This window comes from Rhinoderma darwinii, chromosome 2 (genome assembly GCF_050947455.1).
Source record: "Rhinoderma darwinii isolate aRhiDar2 chromosome 2, aRhiDar2.hap1, whole genome shotgun sequence".
NCBI lineage: Eukaryota > Metazoa > Chordata > Amphibia > Anura > Rhinodermatidae > Rhinoderma > Rhinoderma darwinii.
The window spans coordinates 146,749,404-146,772,238 of NC_134688.1; the positions used below are offsets into that span (position 1 = coordinate 146,749,404).

Here is a 22,835-nt window from a genome sequence, read left to right on the forward strand (position 1 = left end):
TATAAATTCCTTGAGGGGTGCAGTTTGCCAAATGGTGTATTTGGGGGGTGGTTTTTACGGTTTTGGCACCTCAAAATCTCTTCAAACCTGACATGGTGCCCATATACGGACCGCGATGTTGGCTACAGCACGGGAGTCCCCAGGCAGAGCATCGGCTGATGTTCTGCTCGGGGACTCCAATACTGCTGCTGACGTCACTGTCCATATATGGACAGTGACAGTAATGTTGGCAGCAGTGCTGGAGTGTCCCCGGGCAGAGCATCAGCCGATGCTCTGCTCCAGAACTCCAGCTATAGGAAACCCCTGAAGTCACTGACCAAATGTCGGAAGCAGTGCTGGAGTCCCGAGCAAAGCGCTAGCTGAATTGGTGCTCGGGGACTCCAGCAATAGGCGATATGACCGCCCCTTGCAGTCATGCCATTGATAGCACGCCGACACGAACAGCACTGGAAGCCCCCAGTCACGTGGAGCCGTGTCGGTGTGCATCATGAATATTAGAAAAGCTCCAGAACTTCCGGGAACATTTCACCGGGTTTGAACGGCACCATTTAGTACTGAATTTTTAATTAAAGTATATTAGTAAGTGACTTCTTTTTACATAAAAATATTAATGCAATGCAATTTTTGGTCCCCGGATAATGCCTTTAAAGTTCCTTGGCCATAATACAAAACTAGACCCCCCCAACTGCCATGTTCCAATAATAATACAGGTGTTTTTATATAAAGTGGAGGGGTCCTTGAGAGAACATGCAAACTCCATGCAGGTGTTGTCCTGTGGTCAGATTCGAACCCAGGACAGTTTAAATAAATTTTATGACCACAAAGTAGTCTACCTGTAAGTAATAAAAATATGTCCCTAAAAAGCCAGATCATCCAGAGTCCCAATATATTCCGGATGGGAGCTGTTTATCTCTTGTGACAGGTTTTTTTTTGTTTTGTTTTTTTTTCCCAGAAAGTGACTCTGCTTTGAAAAAGTTTCTAAATGAGTCCACCTCATTAAGTCCCGAAGAAAGAGCCAAATTTCTAGAAAAGGATGAGGTACGTACTATAACTGCTCTGCCGTGTTTACCTAGGGTTGGAGATGCTGACCGATGAGCTCAGCCCTGGCGGCTTCATTCTAAGAAGGGGCTGTCCAGTTGGGATGATTCCTTTTAAGGTCCAGTCTTTTAGTGATTTCTGCTGTGAGACCTGTGCAGCTGAGTGCAAACTATGTACATATTTTTATGTCTGGAAAAGTTTAGGCTGCAGCACTTTTCCATATAAGTGGATACTGCAAGAATATATACAGCCTGGTATATGCTTTTTTTTTTTACAATGCAAGTCAGTGGCGACTTTTTTTATGGCATACAGTTTAAAGCATTTCCCTATGTATGTGAATATGGCCTTACACTGACACATTGTCACAAAGTATCAGGTCAGGAGAAAGATGTGTGCTGCTGATGTGTTTGTTATCTGCACAGACAAGCATAGTTCCATTGAGATCTATTGAAGTCAGCTCATCCTTGTGGGCACCTTCCAGGAAAAACCTGCAGCTGCTCTCCTTGCAGAGGCAGAATGTGAACTCACATTTATTGTCCAGGCATAAGAAATTGATGGCCTATACTTAGGATAGGTCATCAATATCTGATCGGTATGGGTCTGACTGCCGGCACCCCTGCCGATCAGCTGTTTTGAAGGGCTGCAGCGATTGTACGAGTGCTGCTTCCCCTTCATTCCTTATCTGCTCGTACTGTGAATCACATTTGTAGCAGCAGTTCGCAACATTACAGTCTCCTCGCATTCAAGTGAATAGGAGAAGGCTGTAATACTGTGAACCACCGCTACCAGTGTGTCGACGATTCACAGTATGAGCAGATAAGGAATGAAGGGAAATCAGCGCTCATATGAGCGCTGCGGCCATTCAATACAGCTCGTCGGCGGGGGTGCAGGGAGTCGGACCCCCCACCGATTAGGTATTGATGGCCTATCCTGAGAATAAGCCATCAATTTCCCTTTAAGTATTGTACACCAGGTTTTGGCGTACGCTGTGCTGCTAAAATGTCGCAAGTGATGACATGCCAAATTTTAACAAAATTTGCAACTTTGCTGGCCAAATTTGGCGTGCAACAAGAAAATTAAACCTGGTCTCCAAATCCTACATAGTTTAGGCCGCGTTTATTATGTTAAGCCGGAGGAAAGGGTGTTAATTTTGCCACAAATCTATACCTGGTCATAGCAGATGTAGTTTTAATTTCCTCACTGTAAGACTATTAAAATGTCATCAAACGTATTCAACTTGGCTCAAATCACCCAAACTGCCTTCTTTACCTAGACTGGCATAAAACATGCCAGTCTTAATAAATGTAGGCCAATGTATACACTCGTTTTGTAACATATATTTACATTATTGCTGAACCACTCTATTATTCTGAATCTATGACACGATGGTTTTAATTATTAAATCCGAATGGAAATCATCCAATAGCTAGCTATATGTAAACAACTACTTATTGGATACATTGTGGATTCTGAATGGAAAATGGATCTTGAGTTTGTCCGTCTGTACATGCCTGGTATTCCTGTGGTCTAGTTTTATTGCTGTGTAGCTTAGACAAGTATTTCTGTTCCTATTAACAAGATTATTGTGTTGTTCTCCTATTCCAGAGTATTCGGGTTACACATGAGAGCAGCGCTCAGGAGGGACAGACTGAGGTAAGACTTCTTATTTGTTTTGTGTTTTGTGCCCAGTTCTCTCTTGCCAAGTTTCAGTGAACAGACTTGACATTGATGCGGTTCATTCAGATGTAAAAGAAACCTCAGTGTGGAAATATATATCGGTGTAAAAAATCTCTTGTATATTCAGCGTTCTGCCGCTATATAAATACTTGAAAGCATCACATGTTTAAAACATGTTCACAAACATGCACATGCAAGTGTAGGAAAGGTCTGAGCAAGCGAGCACACCGACGTGGGATCTAGAAATTCCGCTTTGTTGTGGTAATGGAAAGATTGTCAGACTCCATTGTAAGGGTATCTGCACACGGGATGGAAAATGTATTTATAAATATGACTGCGTATTCTGCGGTAAATTCTGTGTTTTCACACCAAAATGTACATGTTAAACGTGTATTTTGCTTGCAGATCTTTGCGGTTTTCACTGCAAATTGAATTGAAAGGAGTGAAAACATGAAACATAAATTGACATTCTGCCATCTGATTTACTAGGACTGTCTATTTTGCATTGGTATTTTTACGCAAGAAAATCTGCAGATAATCTGTCCTGTGTGCAGGTCCTTTAAGATGTGGTTTGTATTGATGTGGGGATATAAAAGTAAATGAATATTCGATCACATGTTAAATCCCATCTGAAATGCATTAGTAGAGTGGTAAGGGACATCTGTCATTCTGTTTATCCTATGGCGACACTTGGACATCCATGGTTTGTATCTATTCACGTTGTATTTATGTTCGAGTGGAGCATGGGGCCCAACATTCCCTTCTGTAGGTCCCACCTCCGGAGGAATAGTTGCAATGTCTATGTCCTGTATTGTTTCTTAAAGGGGTAGTCCCACGATTAAATATTTCTCTGTTAGATCACGCCAAACCTAAACATTTTTCAATTGGATTCTGAAAAAAAAAAAGCTCCTGTGTATAAATATTGCTGTTATATATTTCTTATGGCACCCCCTGCTGTTCTTTTTAAATATTTTTTTCAGAACGTCCAACTATTGTCAGTGCCGGTGAGAAGAAGCTGCTTCTAGTGACCTGCTTCTTTATTGGCTGGCCTGAATAAAAGCCGGTATCACTGCGCCACCCAATTACATCAGTATCCAGCCGGTGGGATTCTACTCCTGGGTATATGTGACCATCGGCACTGGATACAATAGGTGGACATTCACACATGGAAGAAGAACATCTGGGAGGACCATAAGTATGTTATCGCGATATCTACACAGCAGCATTATTTTACAATTATTCCAATTTTTTGGGTTTTGTGTGATCTGACCGAGAAATAGAATATTTATTCATAATACAACCCCTTTAATGCTAGGGACGGACCCATCAGAGGGGCAGAGACAGGGCCTTGATATAGTATTGATCGCATATGTTCTAGTGCTACATTGTGATGTCTGTTGCAGCATACACAGCATTAGATGCTACTACAGCAGTGGAAGCCCCATCCTGTTTTTCCTTGTCCTGCCTGCAATTCTTTGGGCATTCAAGCAGGACTAGCGTTTCCTATTGTGTGACTGTCACTTTGCATCTGACCTGTTTACAGATGGACTTGATGTTACTTTGTGTCACATGTTGCCATCTTACTCCAGCTTTGTTCGGAGCCCTAGAATGGAATAGAAATGTAAGATTTAAAAAAATAAAATAAGGCTGATTGTTCTCTCCTATTTTAGTGTACTAAAATGATGCAAAAAATAAAAATCTGGTGCATGACATCACCAGCTGTGCCCGCTCGCTCCAGTAACTTTCTGACTTCTAATTACAAGCATCCGTACATTGTAGGGAGCATCTCCGACTACTACTCCCCCCATATTGCCACTGCAGGGAACTAGTGCTGCACTCCTATTGGAGGATGTCAGGGACGAATATAGATATATAGCCCTAACATATGGAAAGCGACATGTCTCACACATATAAAAACTATTCCAAAAAAAGAACATCAGTCTTGCCAATAATTTCCAGTCAGATTGTTTCTTCCATCAGAAGGGCGTCACTCTTCTTCAGGCCTTATTCACACGACCGTGTTCGGTTCCGTGATATACGGACCCAATGCGGCCGCATTTCCCGGACCGAACACCGTCCCGGACCGAACACCGTCCCGGACCGTTATGTGTCCCTGCCTCCCCGTGGGAATAGTGTCCCGTACTGAAAACATGTTTACAGTACGGGACAGTTTTCCCACAGCGAGGCAGGGAATCCCGGCATCAAACATAACTATGATGCTAGTAGCGTTCCTCCCTGAACTGTGTTCGGTCTGGGAAATACTGCCGACATACGGTCCGTATATCACAGACTGAACACGCTCGTGTGTGGGAAGCCTTATAATACATAAATGACTATAAAGTGCTACCTACGTTGTTAAAAACCTCCAGTGGACCGAGATTGTATGAGCAGTTCGCTTGACACTGTATATAAGAAACTTCCAATTTTAGACAATGTTCTTCTGCCCTGCTTGGATTCTCTCTCACCTTCCTCTATAACTTTGTGTAAGTTACTGAGACGTTTTTATGGTTTTCCCTGCAGAGATGCATAGCAGTAATTTAGAGCATTTTGTGGGCCAGTGTATGTAGGATGTGTTTTCCTCCTCCACTATAATTGTTGTAATGTCTTCCACCAAAAACCTACTAATAAATTCAAAATTCACCACCATACTTGATGTAGAAGCTGCCTCCGCTCCCCGCCACTGGCATTCTATACTTACCTCCCAGCGTCTTCTGCAGCATCACTCCTCTCCTCGCTGCTCAACATCTGGCGGCCACTCCGTGTGCCGACGCGCTTCACTGGGTTCTAGCGCACGCTGGCCCCTGTGTTCTCAAAGGGCCATTGCTCACCACTTTTTTCAATTTGTCACCTTACTCTGTATAGAAGCCATACCTGCTCTGGTACTCTTTGCCAGAGCAGTTTGTTTCCTTTGTGCTTCAAAGTCTTCCCTGCTGTCTGGTATTTGAATTCCTGTATACCAACCTTGCCTGTTTGACCATCTGTGCCTACCGGCTGCCCTAACCTTTAGAAACATTTACCCTGACGAATCTCTGCGGTCTGCCCTGAACTATAGCTACATTTTCCGCAACGAACGTCCGCAGCTTGCCCGACTCTCCAGACCATTCTGCTTCTAATTACGTCAGCCGTTACCAAAGCAAAGTCCACATCCCTATACAGAGGTTGAAGACTGGGGTTCCCTTAGACTCTGCTCCCCAGATTAGCCTCCAATCAAATCCCTTGGTGACCAGGAGTGTTCACACGCCCCCTGCAGGCCCAATTACAGCCAATTCCTCGGGCTTTGTGACACTAGACAAAATCAACTGTGATATTATTCAGGCCAATGACACTATGTAGCCATGGTTGTCCTCCTGGAATCAGCTATAAAGAAAAACTATGTTTTATTTTCTATACGGTAAAGGATGAACAGAAATCGAAATTACCCTAAAGGGATTTGTCCGCATGTTATGTGCTGATGGGCATATAGAAGCTATCCCCTCACTAGTCTGTTTCCCTATACCTCTTGCACATGATTGGACAACGGCTATGTAAATAGCGGCTTCTGCTGGAGAGACCCCACCCTCGGACGAAGGCATTCCGCCGAAACGCGCGTCGGGTTGGTGTCTTTACGGTGCAGGAGCGATAATATGGGTAAGTAACCTTGCTTACTGTACCACTTACACAGGTCTGGCCGAGTACAGATTCCTATTAGAGGTCTCTTACATGACATAAATGTGTTGTCATTCTTAATGATTGCCTCATGCTGATCTTGAAACCAGTTCTAACTACATGCATGGGGATTCCTGCCCATCATAAAGCTGCGTGTCTTGTGTTATCATTCCCCTGTGGTTTACATCTATTCTTATATATTGTGTTCTACCCATAATCTTCCTGCTTTGTAGGACACCTTGATATTGCACTGCAGGTTTCATTTTTTAACAGGTTTTGTCTCATATATGTTAACAATAAAGGATATTTTGTATTTTTTCATACAATCTTGTGTTAATTGACCTTAACTGCTTGTAAAAGGGCTGATTCAGATAATAACTCTAAATTATGGGATTATTAAAAAAAACACAAGCCCCTAATATAATCTGTAAAGTGTCTGCACACCAGAGTTTTACTTTAAGTGGTGTCGGTGCGGATGTTGCCAGACAATGATTAGGATCCTCTGATTTCCCATAAGACCGATGCTCTCTTCTGTTGTGTGACACTTTTCTGTCTGATCTGAGAACCAGGAGCAGGAACTCCGGAGACTTACTACTTTCTCACAGCCAGGAAGTAGTCTGCAAGCGTTGCATAGGAAGAAAAATGCAAGTGTAATTCCAGGGTCAGGTCAGAGCTGTCTCCTCCATGCTGTTTGCTGCCTACTTTACTGAACAATTCACATGCCTAAGCTGTGGGCAAGAGATTACCTGATTGGGCACTCACTCACGACCTGGGCAGGGAGTCCTGCTTCCTGCAGGATGAGAATTCAGGAAATGTATTTTGCAAGGCTGCAGTGTGTAAATGCACTGAATAGAAATGTATACTCCGAGCACATTGAATGTGTTTTTGCTGTATTTAAAAAAAAAAAATAAAAAAAAAAAGCGAGATATATATATATATATATATCTATATATATATACATATACATACACACATATATACACACACACACACACACACACACACACACACACACATAGATGTGAACAGAGCTTTAGGAAAAGTCTATTTACCTTGTGATGTTAGAAAGTTTACAACTTTTCATTATAGAGTAAGTAAACTTTGAGTACATATTCTTAAAAAGCCCTTTTAAGAAACGGCTACTAATATTATCCAACATTAATATATACAAACCATGTGTCTTATTTAGTATGTTACATTAAATGGATTAATAATGAGATTAATAATTCTTACTTGATTCAGCGCTAAAAGTACAGAGCTGAGATCTGGGCTGGCTGCCAAGTGACAAATGTGCAAGTGGTGTCTAACTTTTTGTGCCATGTTCTATTGATGTCTATAGAAGTTCTTGTTGCTTGTGCTTGGCTTCCGGAGTGGTTTAACTGGATCCCGCACATATGTCCATACTGCACTATATATGGTCACACAGTATACAATGATTTCTGTGAAAAACTATGGGAGCCGTAGCAGACATCGATGTGGGCATATGGACAGGGGTTATCTTCATGAGGGGTTATCTTTTAACCCCTTCCGTCGAAAGTGGAAATATAGAGCAGGCTCACCAGCTGAGCCTCCTCTTACGCTGCGGGTGTCAGTTGTGTATTACAGCTGATGCCCTTCTCTAATGTTAAAAGTAACATAATGGAGGAAGCCCTCATATGTCCTTATGTCCTTCCTTTTTTTTTGTAGACTAAGAAATAAAGTTATGGTTTCTGGAAGGCAGGGAAGGAAAACGTAGATGACAAAATGAAAAATGGCTGCAGTGCAAAAGGGTGAAAGGGTTTAGCGAGAGCATAATTTTTGGCTTGCTAGTTATGATCGTGTGCTCTTAGAGTACTTTAATCCATCCACAGAGAAGTAGTAGTGACATCACTCCTGCAATCTCTTCCCCAAGGATGTGGCATGTGGTCCCTTTGTTTTTGGGATCAATGGGTGATCCTAGCAGCCTGATTCATATCGATCACTCTTTTTATGATTTGTCCGTTTTACACATCATGAACGTTATTTTCAGGAAATCCCCGCTTATTATAGTAAAACTAGCCTGGTCACTTGACAACTGTGGAACTGTGTTTATGCAATCCTAAAATAAATATGGCCCCCTCGCTTCCCCTTGTGTCCGGTTACTTTCCTGCTCTCATCTGCCAAAAATGATTTAGAGTTTCCTTATTTCTTGGCTATAAATAAATCCCTTATACATGTGTTGCAGTATTGTCTGGCCTTATATGTTACAGTAACAATATTGGTTGTATCGGCTTTGTACGATGTAAAGGGGATATGTTTACATATGGCAGCACAATATATGTGCAGGGCAACTAAATGACCTTTCTGACATAACAGTTATTGCATATACAGCTATAGAGGTAGGGTGCAGGTATTAGTGATACTGTGTTCCCAGCGTCTACCCACCTCTCTATACAATTACTATTTAACGGGCGATCTCCTGTATGGGCTGTGAAGACCAGTGAACAGACAGTCAGCTGGAAATTCCAGTTTGAACGTGAATCTAGTTTTGTGTAAGACTCGGTTGATATCCTTTTCTCTACAGCCTCTTATTATTCTCTGAAGTGTTCTGTATTTTGGCTCTGCACAGAAGATGTTTTCAGGACAAGTAAGGTGAGTTTTACCACGAAATGTCAAGTTATTAAAGGAATTAAAATAAGACCGTGACCTGCAGTGACAAACTCTGGAGACGTGTGACACCGTAAACATGTCTACTGATGAAAAAGACATAATGCCCCTGTCAAGTTTCCAGCTGAGGGATGTCCTAAGATTTTTTGGCACACGTTGGTCTGTTAGGGAATTGAGCTACACATTGTTTGTGGTTTCAGGTCAAAAGGGGTAGACACTCCAAATCCACGCTGTCAACCCCATTATTGCTGACATGGGCACTTTCCATTGTGTAGATGCAAAGGCTACAGTTTTATAAAACTGTGCTACAGATTGAGGATATATAAATCCTCAATATGTAACTTCTGACTGGTGTACTTACTACACAAGGGCGTAACTACCAGGGTAGCGGGCATAGCCGCTTCTATGGGGCCCATCAGCTAAAGGGGTCCACCTAAACTCGGAGGGGAGCTAAGGTTAGTCATCACTGCAAATGGTAGGAGAGATTGTAATGCAGATCCCTGGAAAACAAAAGAAAGGAGTAGATGATAGAGTGGAGACCAAATAATCATGTGCCGGACCCACTTGATGATGATGATGATGATGATGATGATGATGATGGTCATGGTGTAGTGGGGCCCCATTGAAAGTCTTGCCATGGGGCCCATTTGTTACTTTTTATGCTCCGGGTGCCACAGAAATACCCTGTCTGATCACAGGCCTGTATAGATACTCCTCTCATCCAGTCAATAATCAATCCCACAGGCTATTTAATAGCCTCATTTCTATGGCTCACAGATGGACGATCTGCCATGTGTACTCACTGTGCACGGACCAGGCACATTTCAGACCCAGGTTCAAGTCCTATTGGCTCTGGGTAAACACATCCACTCTTCACAGGATGAGATTCTGCGTTTATACTGCCTTTTGCCGTTTTTTTAATAATCTTTTCTAGGAACAGTTACATTTTTCAATGTTACAATGTTCTTCAGCACACTGTGTGAATGGTGTTTTATAAAACCGAGAACCGCTGCTTGTGAGTATGGCCTTAGATGGCTGCCTGCTAAGGATGTAGACAGAGGATACTGTGTACCAGTCTGCTGCGCTTGTCACCTCTGTCTGCAGCAATGTATGGGTTAACCAGAAGGTGCACAAGTATCCGCGTGACCGTTTGTCATGAACCATGTGTTGGCCGTGCCTTCAATATCCAAATAAATGTTTTTTCACACTCCCCATATTTATAGAAGCTTTTGTACTTCTGTCAGTCAAATAATAGTCCGCTTTGAAAAATAAGCTTGAATTTTTCTCCTCCAGTGTATGGGTTAAATGATGCGTGATTCTTGTTAAAGCAAGGTACAACCTGGATGCCTTCAGCTCTGCGACACCTGCAGCGTCTTCTGTCATTGGAGGGGGCTTCAATCCAGTGAACGAGGGGCCTTCCATATCCTAAATAGTACAGCTATGAATATCTGCAGAACAGGACATGTGTAGGAGTTGCTTTTCTTGGAAACCCTGTTATTTCTATGTCAGGTTAGCAGGCAGAGGATCTATAAAGCAGCAGAGACTTTCTACACAGAACATTCCTGCAGAGCACAAGTCTCTTAAGATTCTCAATAACTAAATAGAATGTGCTGGAATGTTTGTAATCCCCTCATTATTCCTGCGTCTCTTTACTAGAGGAGTGGGCCGCAGGAAGGCTTGGCTGAGTAAACATTTACCCTTTCCATCAAGCTGCTTTATGTATTATGTAACTTCAGAATATGTTTGTTTTTCGTGGATTTGACGATGCCACGGTATTGGTGACGTGTGTCCCACTATTGTTCAGGATGGCGTGCTCCCCTCATGGATACCAGCAGCGGTGGAGAGTAACCAACAGCTTACATCAGTCTAATGTTGTCAGTCTTATCTGAAGCAAACAACTCCTATGTTTGACTGTGGGGACTTGTGTTCTCTTACGGACTGCTTTACCTTGTGTTCTTCCGTAACTTCGGCACCACTGACCTGGACGTTGGGTGTTCCAGGTCAAATGCCAACAAATGTGGTTGCGTGTATCCTTGTACATTTCTTACCTGTGAAAGGTTAATTACTGTAGATTAAAAACTTTACTAGTGCCGAGCAAGTTGTGACTGGGCAAATAACTTGATGGCAAATCATCTCTTGAAACCAATAACTGTGTGTACTGTGTTCTACATTCCATTTTAATGGATCTAAATTGACTTTAGAAAATGTCGATTTATGAAAGAAGTTTGTCCTCGGTTACTTTAGAGCCCCGATTCCTGTGGACTGATCGCCACAATTTTTAAAAGGCTCTGTCCAAATGACCTACTTTGTATATTTCTCATGTCCTGACAGACCTTTTGCTAAAACCCTTTCTTGCCTCCATCATAAGGGACTTGTTAAACTCCGCTGAAAAATGACACTTGGAATTTCAAAAGCTTCCATATAATAAACTTCAATCCAACTTCAATGAATCAGTAGGAGGTATGAGTCTGAGCACTTACTCTATATTCTTAACCCCATGGTGACCTGCAATGTACAGGCACCTTGCTGCTGCCGAGGGGCATTTCAACACAACTGTATATTGCGGTAATGGCACGGGCTCAGTAGCTGAGCCTGCGCCATCACCAGTGGGTGTCAGCTGTGTACTACAACTGACACTCTGCTGTAACAGTCGGGATGGGAGCTAACTTCGATCCTGACCGCTTAAACCCGTAGATGCCGCGGTCAATAGTGACCGCTACATCTAATGGGTTAGTGGACGTCTGGTGCTGTTTCTTTGTACAGCGCACCAAAACTCTGTTCCTCCACATAAACCTGTCCATATGACCTATTACAGCATATGGACGTCATAGGAAGAGGAACTTCACATCGGACCCCCTCTATTAGTCAGAGCTTGGAACCGGCACAAAAATTGCTCCACTCTGGTGTATGCCTTTCCTTTTGAATGGGTGTCATGTAATACCATGTTTCTATTGCAAGTGGCCACTTCCCTTGGCGATAACATCTGATTGCGAGGGTCTCTACTGCCTAACCCACTTTAATCAGCTGATCGCCAGCAGGTCTGTATTTATAAAATGGGATTGTATCTGGACAACACTCTTGGTCCCCATGCACACGACCATAGATTTCATCTGTAATTACGGTCCGTAATTATGGACCCATTGATTTCTATGGACGACGGACACCTTCCCGTATATTTACAGGAAGGTGTCTGTACCGTAGAAAGGCTCCGCAAAAGATACGACATGTTCTATTTTTTAATTTTACAGGCCGTTCTCCCATACTTTACAATGGGAGTACAGTCCGCAAATGTAGATGACTGTCCACAGCCGTCCCCGTAATCACTGACACGGTCGTGTGTATGGGGCCTTAATTGTGAAAATTCTGTTGACCGCTAACTCCACCAAGAGACTGATTCCTATGCATTAGTGCAGGGCTCTTATTCAGGCCACTACAAGCCACAAACACCGATAAGGCACGAAGTGAAGTAAAAGGCCAACTAGATTTTCCCAATGTACTACTTGGGAAATAAGGAATCTCTGTTTAGTTGTGAAGAATCTGAGCACGGTTTAAATATACTGCAAAAATACTTCGTTTTATACCTCGTCTTGATTTCATTAACTGTTGACAAATGTGGAAATACATTTTAATAATGATCCTTGTCAGGGTCATATAAGATCGTAGTATATAAATTGGGCTTTAGATATATTTTGAGTACGTTGGCATATTTTATTACAGCAAATTAATGCTATTTTTTTTTTTTTTGTATAAATAGAAGTTATACAATTTTTTTCCAATAAACGTTCTGTATTGATTTCTCACGGTTTTCAAGATCTCTGCTTGTTATCCAGTAGGAACATTCATTGTTTACATCCAGTGGATAAAATTGTGTCCGTGGTCATGTGAAGTACACACAGGTGTTGGGGTCGGTACAGGACACAGCTCTGATACACATTCTGTAACTGTAACAAACCATGCACCTGTGAGTACATCGCATGACTATGGACAGAATTTTATCCACTGAAAGTAAGCAATGAAAATGAATGTTCCTACTGAATAACAACAAGCAGAGATATTGAAAACCTTCGGAATTAATACAGAAATATATTGGTAAATTAACATTATTATGTGCGAAACTTGTTTCATATAAGTCATTTTGGAGGTATGTGAGCAAATTGATCATTGTGTTACAATAATGTCTGGATAAAGCTAACTGCTTCCTGGCAGCCTAACCGAAATATGAAAAAAACCATTTGTACATTTGAAGTGATCATTGAAGGCTACTGATTTGGTACATAGACTTTAGAATATTGGTAATTTCCTAATATAGTATTCACTGAAGTCATCCAAACATAGCGCAGGGCAGGCAGAGGGATTTTAATTCTGTGTGGTTGACCTTAGACTCTATCAGTAGGCTTTACGCTGCGGTTTATGGCAGACTGCTGTTCAACAGTTGTCTGTTTAGTATCCGCATGGAACCCTTTAATGTGGATATCTCTTTAAAATAAATTGCCCTTTTTAAAGGCACAATATCACAATGCAGGTCCAATGAGCTATTCTAACAAATGTCACCCAAAAATATTGTGATGTCTTGGGTAATAATTCAGAAGAAAAGAATACAGCGAACACTAAAAGGAAACATTACTGCAACTTTACAGAGAGCCGTGCAAGCAAATGAGGCTGATTTGCAATACCAGACATAGCCTATGGACAGGAGTGGCCCTATTTCTGAGGGGAAAGCAGACCCTTTTTTTCTATCCTGGACAATCCCTTTTAAGGCTTTTTGCCTGCAGATAAAAATGATACCTTAGGGCCTGTTCACATCACCGTTCGCTTTCCGTTCCGTGGTTCTGTCAGAGGTTTCCGGCGGAAGAACCCCGCAATGGAAAGTGAAACCACAGCTTCCGTTTCAGTCACCATTGATATCAATGGTGACAGAAACATCGCTAATGAATTCCGTTCGTCACCATGGACCTTTGAACAGTAGGGTTTACCTAAGTGTTGTGGCCGCCCAAGTTAATCCCTTCATGGCAGCTGTTTACCCTGTGCAGAAGGACACTTAAGCGGCAACTGCAAGAAGCTATCCTGTCGCATGGGCCAATATTCCTGTAGAACGATTCAACACCTAGTGGAAGCTATGCCATGACGATATGCTGCCGTTTTCAAGGCCAAAGAAGGTCCAACGCTCTACTATCCAATAAAGTGGCCATTCAGTGATGTATATGTCAATTGTAAAAGCTACCGCTATATCAAAGCCCCTGACAAGCCCAAAGATAAAAGTAAATTATGTGTAGTCAACTTCTTGTAACAGTATATAATGAGGTGTCGCTGGCATACAGAAGTTCTTGAAATGCCTTGCCTTTTGAAGCCGCGTCAGGGTCTGAATGCCAGTTGGCTGTGCTGTAATCTTGGCAGCATCAGTGCTTATTCTGGTATTTTGCTGAATGTTTCAAAATGCATCTAGTTTTCAAAAGGCAGCAACCGCAGGAAGCTCCCAGAATAGATCTGTGTCTGAACCTAGAGTGACAATTCCTTGGGCCAAGTAGATAAACTGGAGGAATTCTTCTTTCTTCTGCTGTTGTGAGCAGACAGCTGGTATGTGTCAAGAAGAGTGAGGACAGTGCGCTACCGGCTGCTGTGCTCAGGTCACTGATGGCTTTCCTGCACATTCTGATTTATCACTTGAAAGGACATAATACAACTAGTACATCCTTCCTGCAAGGACTGAGATGCACTGATACACTGCTCACCTGGCTAAATAGCTGGGCCACAATAAGAGCTCGTTCACACAGAGTATTTTGGTGCTGTTTTTGATGTGGAAACAGTGTCTAAAACAGCGCCAAAAAATGCCCGAAATCGCCTCCTGTTCATTTAAATGGAAGGCAGAGGCGTTTTTTTCACGTATTTTTCCCGTGAGCGTTTTTCACCGCTCGTGGGAAAAATAAGTGACATGCCCTTTCTTCGATGTTTCCGTCTCTGACCTCCCATCGACATCAATGGGAGTCAGAGAAAGCAGTGTACGCAGCGTTTTTTGCCCGTAGCCGAAAAACACAGGAAAAGGTTCTGCCGGCAGATTAAAATCTGCCTGAAAAGTCAGATTTTTCCACCTGCAAAAAAACTCTGTGTGAACAGGGCCTAAGCCTCTTATAACAGAATATTTATCTATAGAAATTCTTGCAAACACAATTAGAAAAACTAATGGCTCTTTGACTATATCAAATGAAAGGAGTATTCCCACCTTACACATTTATGGCATATCCACAGAATATGCCATAAACTTCCAATACACAATATGTGGGGTCCCCGCAACTAGCTCGAGAATGGGGGTCACCTGATCTCCTTCTGATCTGCTGCTGGTGCATCTCTCTATTGATTCTATGGGAGTTACAGAAATCGCTGAGCACCACCTGTGCGTGGCCACTCCTCCATTCAGTCTTCTCTTGGATGCGGTGGCCACCTCACCAGGCTGGACAAGGGGTCGGATTACCCCTGAGCTGGGACTCGCATCTGTCACAGTTTATGCCATAAATGTCTAAGGTGGGAATACCCCTTTAATGCTTATGAGAGCATTGCTACATGTATGATGTTAAATTGACAATTTCTGGGTCATGTAAGCTCCTGTTCACATTGTAAACAAAAAAACCTCAAACCAAATAATGTTTGAAAGAGTCCACAAAAAAAAAGGTTTACACAAGCTAGACATACATGGACGTCCAACAGCTGATCAAAATTATCCGTTCTGTTTTGTCCCCAAAATGTGGAACTTTCCCCATGAAAACCAGCCTTTTAGACTAATAAAAATAACGCATGTAGCCTAAATTTACATGTGTATAATGTATGCTGCGCACCTATCCTCTATAGTATTCTCTAAATTTTAGTTTTGTCAGAAATTTTTTTTTTTATTTAGAAGAAACTATATGGGAGAGTACGGGGAATATTGTGAACCCAGTAAAAGGGTTTGGTCGCTGGAGTGGTATCCATTTAGATAGGTAAGGTTTTGGGCTGTCTAATAAGGCTACTTGTGTGCCAGGGCTGCCAGCCTGAGGATGAAGAAGGTCATGTAAGCCTTTGGGAGCCTTGTTGATGCCAGACTGTTTTCTGTGTTTTTTTTTCATAAAATCGGGAAAACCCCCTCAAAAGTACCTCTATGTGTCTGAATGCTCACCAGATGATGCCACCATAGCTCAAAAATTGTTCTTTTTCAATTTCATTATGTTGCTTAGCCACTACAGATAGAATACCATCTGCCTGCTTCTTCCCTAAATAGTTCTTGCATAATTTGGAGGTGTGCTTTGGGTCATTGTCCTGTTGTAGGATGAAATTGGCTCCAATCAAGCGCTGTCCACAGGGTATGGCATGGCGTTGCAAAATGGAGTGATAGCCTTCCTTATTCAAAATCCCTTTTACCTTGTACAAATCTCCCACTTTACCAGCACCAAAGCAACCCCAGACCATCACATTACCTCCACCATGCTTGACAGATGACGTCAGGCACTCTTCCAGCATCTTTTCAGTTGTTCTGCGTTTCACAAATGTTCTTCTGTGTGATCCAAACACCTCAAACTTCGATTCGTCTGTCCATAACACTTTTTTTCCAATCTTCCTCTGTCCAATGTCTGTGTGCTTTTGCCCATATTAATCTTTTCCTTTTATTAGCCAGTCTCAGATATGGCTTTTTCTTTGCCACTCTGCCCTGAAGGCCAGCATCCTGGAGTCGCCTCTTCACTGTAGACGTTGACACTGGCGTTTTGCGGGTACTATTTAATGAAGCTGCTATTTGAGGACCTGTGAGGCGTCTATTTCTCAAACTAGAGACTCTAATGTACTTGTCTTGTTGCTCAGTTGTGCAGCGGGGCTTCCCACTTCTCTTTCTACTCTGGTTAGAGCCTGTTTGTGCTGTCCTCTGAAGGGAGTAGTACACACCATTGTAGGAAATCTTCAGTTTCTTGGCAATTTCTCGCATGGAATAGCCTTCATTTCTAAGAACAAGAATAGACTGTCGAGTTTCATATGAAAGCTTTTTTTTTCTAGCCATTTTGAGAGTTTAATCGAACCCACGAATGTAATGCTCCAGATTCTCAACTAGCTCAAAGGAAGGTCAGTTTTATAGCTCCTCTAAACAGCAAAACTGTTTACAGCGGGCTAACCTAATTGCACAAGGGTTTTCAAGTGTTTTCTAATCAGCCATTAGCCTTCTAACACAGTTAGCAAACACAATGTACCATTAGAACACTGGAGTGATGGTTGCTGGAAATGGGCCTCTATACACCTATGTAGATATTGCATTAATAACCAGAAATTTGCAGCTAGAATAGTCATTTAGCACATTAACAATGTATAGAGTGTATTTCTGATTAATTCAATGTTATCTTCATTGAAAAAAACTGTGCTTTTCTTGCAAAAATAAGGAAATTTCTAAGTGACCCTAAACTTTTGAACGGTAGTGTACACATATTTGGTATTGGTGCGGCCGTAATAACCTTCACAACAATTTTTTTTGCATCACATTGCATACACATTAACCCATTATGACTGAGAAACATGATGGGGTTAATTACTATTAATGTGAGGCACATTCAAAATTCATCACACCACGCGCCTCACATCAGAAAATGTATCGGTATCGTAGTCCAAATTCTGGTATCGTGACATCCCTTGTATAGTCATTGCCTACATTTACAGCTGCCCAAATGTCCCTCTATTACAAAGTGTAAGGTAGTGCTGTTATTACTTACTGTCTGCTTCTGAACTATCCGCTGCCCATCATGTGAAACATGGTCCCTCCAGTTGCAGGGAAGGGGGGCAGTGTAGATAAGAGGCATGTGATGTCCTGTACTACAGGGATGGGGAGAGGGGAAATGACCATGTGTTAAATGTACAGAACATCACACAAGCAGGAGATTAATACAAGGAGAATGGTCATGTGAGTGCACGTGGGACTGGCTTATAGAGGCATTACAGCTGCAGACAGTACTTTAAAAGTTGTGTGCAGATGGTGTAAACTGAAGTACGATCAGTCACATACTAAAGATCAGAAAGCCTTTGAATGTGAGGGTGCTGGGCAGACTGCTTTCACCCAGGTAGCTAAAATAAGGGATGGCCTAGGATTTTGATTACCAACTGTGAAGCTTAGAGTGGAATAATGGATGGGATGCTATTTTCTAAAGTCTAGTACTGGAGATTATTACAGCCGCAAATAAGAGTCAAATTCCATGTTAATGCCCATGGTCTCTTCTTAGTCAAAGTTATTGACCATTTAATATAAAGGATCTGATCTTTTGTTAAGATTTACAGGATTGCTAATGGTAGTTATGAGCATCTTAAGAAAATTAGTGAGAAATTCACCTTCACCAGAAGAAAAAGAAAACCCTACATTCTTCACGCACAAACCCACACAAGTCACTGCATGTTTTATACACCAATTGTTTTGTCTGGAAATTTATATGTATTTGTTATGTTTGCTAGTAATGTCTTGCACTAATGTTCTTGTATTTCTCAAATGTGTATTGCAAATAAAGCAAACCTAAAACGCCAGATTTCAGTGCTGTTAAACCCAATCACCCCTCCCCAAGTTACATTAACAGGTGTCCAAGAACCATGAAGATATAGGCTGTGAACTCTGTCTATATGGCCTGTTAGGGCATTCGAACAGCAGGGAAGGAGATGCCCTCTTCGGGACCAAAGCTTTATCAGCCAGACCAGACACGTGCTGCATTTTAATGGGCATTATTTAATACAACATTTGCCCTGTGAAGACGCCGACTTTCCCCTGCAGTAACTGCTGACTGTTGGAGATTCTATCAACAAGTCCTCCCCGATCAGATCATGTTAGGGCTTTAAAAGGGTTGTGCAAGATTAGACAAACATGGTTGCTCACCATGCCTGTCCATGTTTAGTGTCTGGTATTGCAGTGAATAAGTCTGAATTGCAATACCACACGCAACCTGTGGACAGGTGTGGTACTGTTTTTGGAAAAAAACAGCCATGTTGTTTTACTTCCCTTACTCTAAGGGAGGTAAAACAAGGCTCTAAGGCTATGTGCACATCACGGTCGTGACGTATATGTTAAAGGGAACTTGTCACCAGCATTTCACCTATTAAACCAGCAATACCTGGTGGAAGTGAGTGAAAAATCATTTCTATATAACCTGTAATTATCTTCTATGTCGGCTCTGTAGCTTTAGTATTCATCTCTTTTATTCTTCCCACACCGTATGTTAATGAGCATAAGAGTCATATCTTCGTTTGAAAAGTGTCAAATCTTCATTCCTCAAGTCTTTCACAGTTTACCCCGCCTCCTTACTTCTGATTGACAGCTCCTCGCCTTCCTTCAGCACACAAAATCCCGCGCTTGTGCATTAATGTCCTCTCCTGGTGTGTGCGCACAAAGAGACACCGGATTATTACGATAAAAGGCGCAAATTGTTTGCAGACAGTTATGTACAGTCGGAGGAGGAATTTAGGAGAGGGGATACCGGTAATGAACTTTTGATAGCAGCGGCCAGTGAGGGATAAGTAAAGTTCAATAGGTGAAATTCTGGTGACAGGTTCCCTTTAAACGTAGGCTATGATGGATGCTTTAACAGCAGTATCCGTCCCCATAGAGTTTAACGGTATGCGCTAAGTGTACACTTCATGAACATGTTCATGACTGACGTATACGTCGAACTGATACAGTTATAGTCTATGGTCGACGAATGCCACTAATAGGCATCAGTTTAACGCATATATCGCCCATCAACTATAAGGGTTTGTTCACACGGCTTGTTTTTGGGCAGTAAACGGCCGAAAAATCGGAAGCAGAACGCCTCCAAACATCTGCTGATGTTTTTTTTTACGTGGCCATTTTGAAAAACGTCTGCGTAAAAAAACAGCCGCAAGAAAGAAGTGCGTGTTACTACTTGAGCCGTTTTTCATGGAAATCGCGAGTGGCTTAAACGTCTGAAAATCTCAAGCTGTTTTCCCTTAAAAACAGCACCGTATTTTCAGCCGTTTTTGACTCCGAGTGTGATCATACCCTTATGGTATTCGTCTAACGAATAAGTCATGAAAGGCTATTGAAAAGCCCATGACGTATATGTTAAACATATACCTCTGACCAGGGGCATAGCTTAAGGCTCATGGGCCCTTGAGCAAGAATTCAGCTTGGGCCCCCCTATCTCTCCCCAACACCACCAGAAGACCCCTACACATGCCTATGCCCAGCCGTCTTGCCCAACAACCCCCATGGATGCCCCCGCAGTATAATGCCCGCCCATAGCTGCCTCCACAGTATAATGCCCCCCATAGCTGACCACCACAGTATAATGCCCTCACACAGTATAATACTCCCCATAGCTGCCCCATACAGTATAATGCTCCCTATAGCTGCTCCCACACAGTATAATGCCCCCATAGCTGCCCCCACAGTATAATGCTGCCTATAGATGGCCCATACAGTATAATACCCCGATAGCTGCCCTCACACAGTATAATGCCCCCATACAGTATAATGCCCCCCATAACTGCACCCATACAGTATAATGCCATTGCCATATCCGCTCCCCATACAGTAGAATGCCCCCCATATGAGCTCCCCATACAGTATAATGTTCCCCATACAGTATAATGCCCCTGCCATATCCGCTCCCCATACAATATAATTCCACCCATATGCGCTCCCCATACAGTATAATGCCACCCATATAACCTTCTTATACAGTATAATGCCCCCCATACAGTATAATGCCCCGCCATATCAGTCCCCATACAGTATAATTCCCCCATACAGTATAATGCCCACGCCATATCAGCCCCCCATACAGTATAATGCCACCCCATATCTGCTCCCCATACAGTATAGTGCCCCCATGTGTGCATAATAGAAAAATAATAAAATTACTTACCTATCCCCGTTCCCACGACGGGTGGAGGATCCTTCTCCTCCTTTGGTCCGTGCTATGTGTGACTCGGCGCAGACTGGGGACATCACTACATCGCGCCTGTCTGCGTCAAGCCACTCGGCACAGTGCAGTGAATGCTGGAGCAAGGAGCCGTCAGCTCCTTGCTCCAGCATTGAATGGAACCGGGACCTCAGTGAGTGACTCGCGACCCCCCCGGAGGTCATCACACGACCCACTCAGGAGGTCGCGACCCACAGTTTGTAATGTATTTTATTCTGTAGTTTGCAGTTGAGTGAGGAGGAGGGGGATGTAATTTAAAAGCCCCCCCCTCTCCTCTCCACCGCAAATACAGACCGCACAATACAATACATTACAGCCCCTCTCTGCAGCTCATCTGTAGTCTTCCAGGATCTTCCGCAATGGCTCTTCCACGCTGGCTGGAACGCCCCTCTCCTGACGTCATGGTCACATGGTACACTGAGTGTACCATGTGTCCGTGACGTCTAAGGAGCCTGGCCCATAACAAGGAAGTGCCGGCGCCATGGCACAGGAAATTTAAATCCTTAGCGTGCTGTTTGGCAATGAGGGCCCTGTGGACCCTCGGCTTGGGGGCCCGGTCGCAACTGCTGTGACTCCTATAGCTACGCTACTGCCTCTGACTTAGGCCATACAGTGGCATATGTCACTCATAGGCTCCCATATTTAAAAAAAAAACATATACCCCACTGTATTTTTTTTGCAGAATCCATAGTCTACTAAGCTTTTCCATCATCCAAAAAAAGTATAATGACGTATATCAGCCCGACGGAGGTCAAAAGGACAAACTTTTGGCCTTTGTTAGGCTAATTGAGCCCTACAGACGTGTTTATAGTGTAAGTTGGGAGCTTTCCTGACGTACACACTAAACGTAGGGCCAAAGCGTGATGTGCACAGAGCCTTAACGCAATTCAAAGGGTGGACACATCTGTCATCCTGTTATATAGGAGACCCAGAAATTATTGATCTGAGATCATAAGAGAACGGCCAGAGTGGTTCAAGCTGACTATAAGGTAACAGTAACCCAAGTAACTCTAGTAACTGAATTACAACAGTGACCTACAAAAGAGCATCTCTGAATAAATGAAATATCAAACCTTAATGTGGATAGGCTGCATCACCACAGGAGACTGGTGCACTGCTCACACGTGGTGCCAGTAATCATAAATCTCCCCTATTAAGTTCTGCAATTCCCTAATATTTTAACCCAAGTACCACTAAAAGTCAAATTTGTTCTTTAAAGAGGCTCTGTCACCAGATTATAAGTGTTTTTTATTTTGAAAAACGATCATTTTTGAGAAAGTTATGAGCAATTTTAGATTTATGCTAATGACTTTCTTAATCACCAACTGGGCGTGTTTTTACTTTTGACCAAGAGGGCGTTGTACAGAGGAGTGTATGACGCTGACCAATCAGTGACCAATCAACCGTCATACAGTTCTCATTGTTCCAGCTCAGCATGATCCACAGCACAGTGTGATTGTGCAGTGAAAGAAGCCCCTTCTTACTTGGTCTCAAGTAAAAACACAACCAGTTGGTCATTAAGAAACTCATTAGCATAAATCTAAAATTGCTCATAACTTGCTCAAAAATGATCGTTTTTCAAAAATAAAAACCAACGTTATATACATTACAGCGCCGATCAGATTATGTAGGAGAAAGGGCACTTAAAAAGAGGCTCTGTCACCACATTATAAGTATCTTCAATAAAGTGACCTTAGAATGACATTGTAAAATCCTTCGCAGCAGTGGGAGTAATGCTGTACATAACTATGTCACTGACCTGAGATTCCTACTCTCGTCATTTATAAACCTCTTACTGCAGTGACATTCGCAATCAATTTCACTGCCACAGTCTCCTCTCTGGCCTGTACATAAGGATGGTTTTAAGATATTCCTGTAGACAGTCAAGCTTGGAAACAAACCTATCATGTATTTTATCATGACCAAGCT

General features: G+C 42.6%; 1 protein-coding gene across 1 annotated transcript in view; it reads left to right on the forward strand.

Annotated features, from left to right (window-relative positions):
• UCHL3 (ubiquitin C-terminal hydrolase L3) overlaps nucleotides 1-22,835 on the forward strand; it is a 52,095-nt gene that overhangs the window by 21,978 nt on the left and 7,282 nt on the right. Inside the window, exons 5-6 of the mRNA XM_075852335.1 lie at nucleotides 953-1,038; nucleotides 2,644-2,691. Coding sequence (XP_075708450.1) covers nucleotides 953-1,038; nucleotides 2,644-2,691 — 134 coding nt within the window. The remainder of the gene's footprint in view (nucleotides 1-952; nucleotides 1,039-2,643; nucleotides 2,692-22,835) is intronic.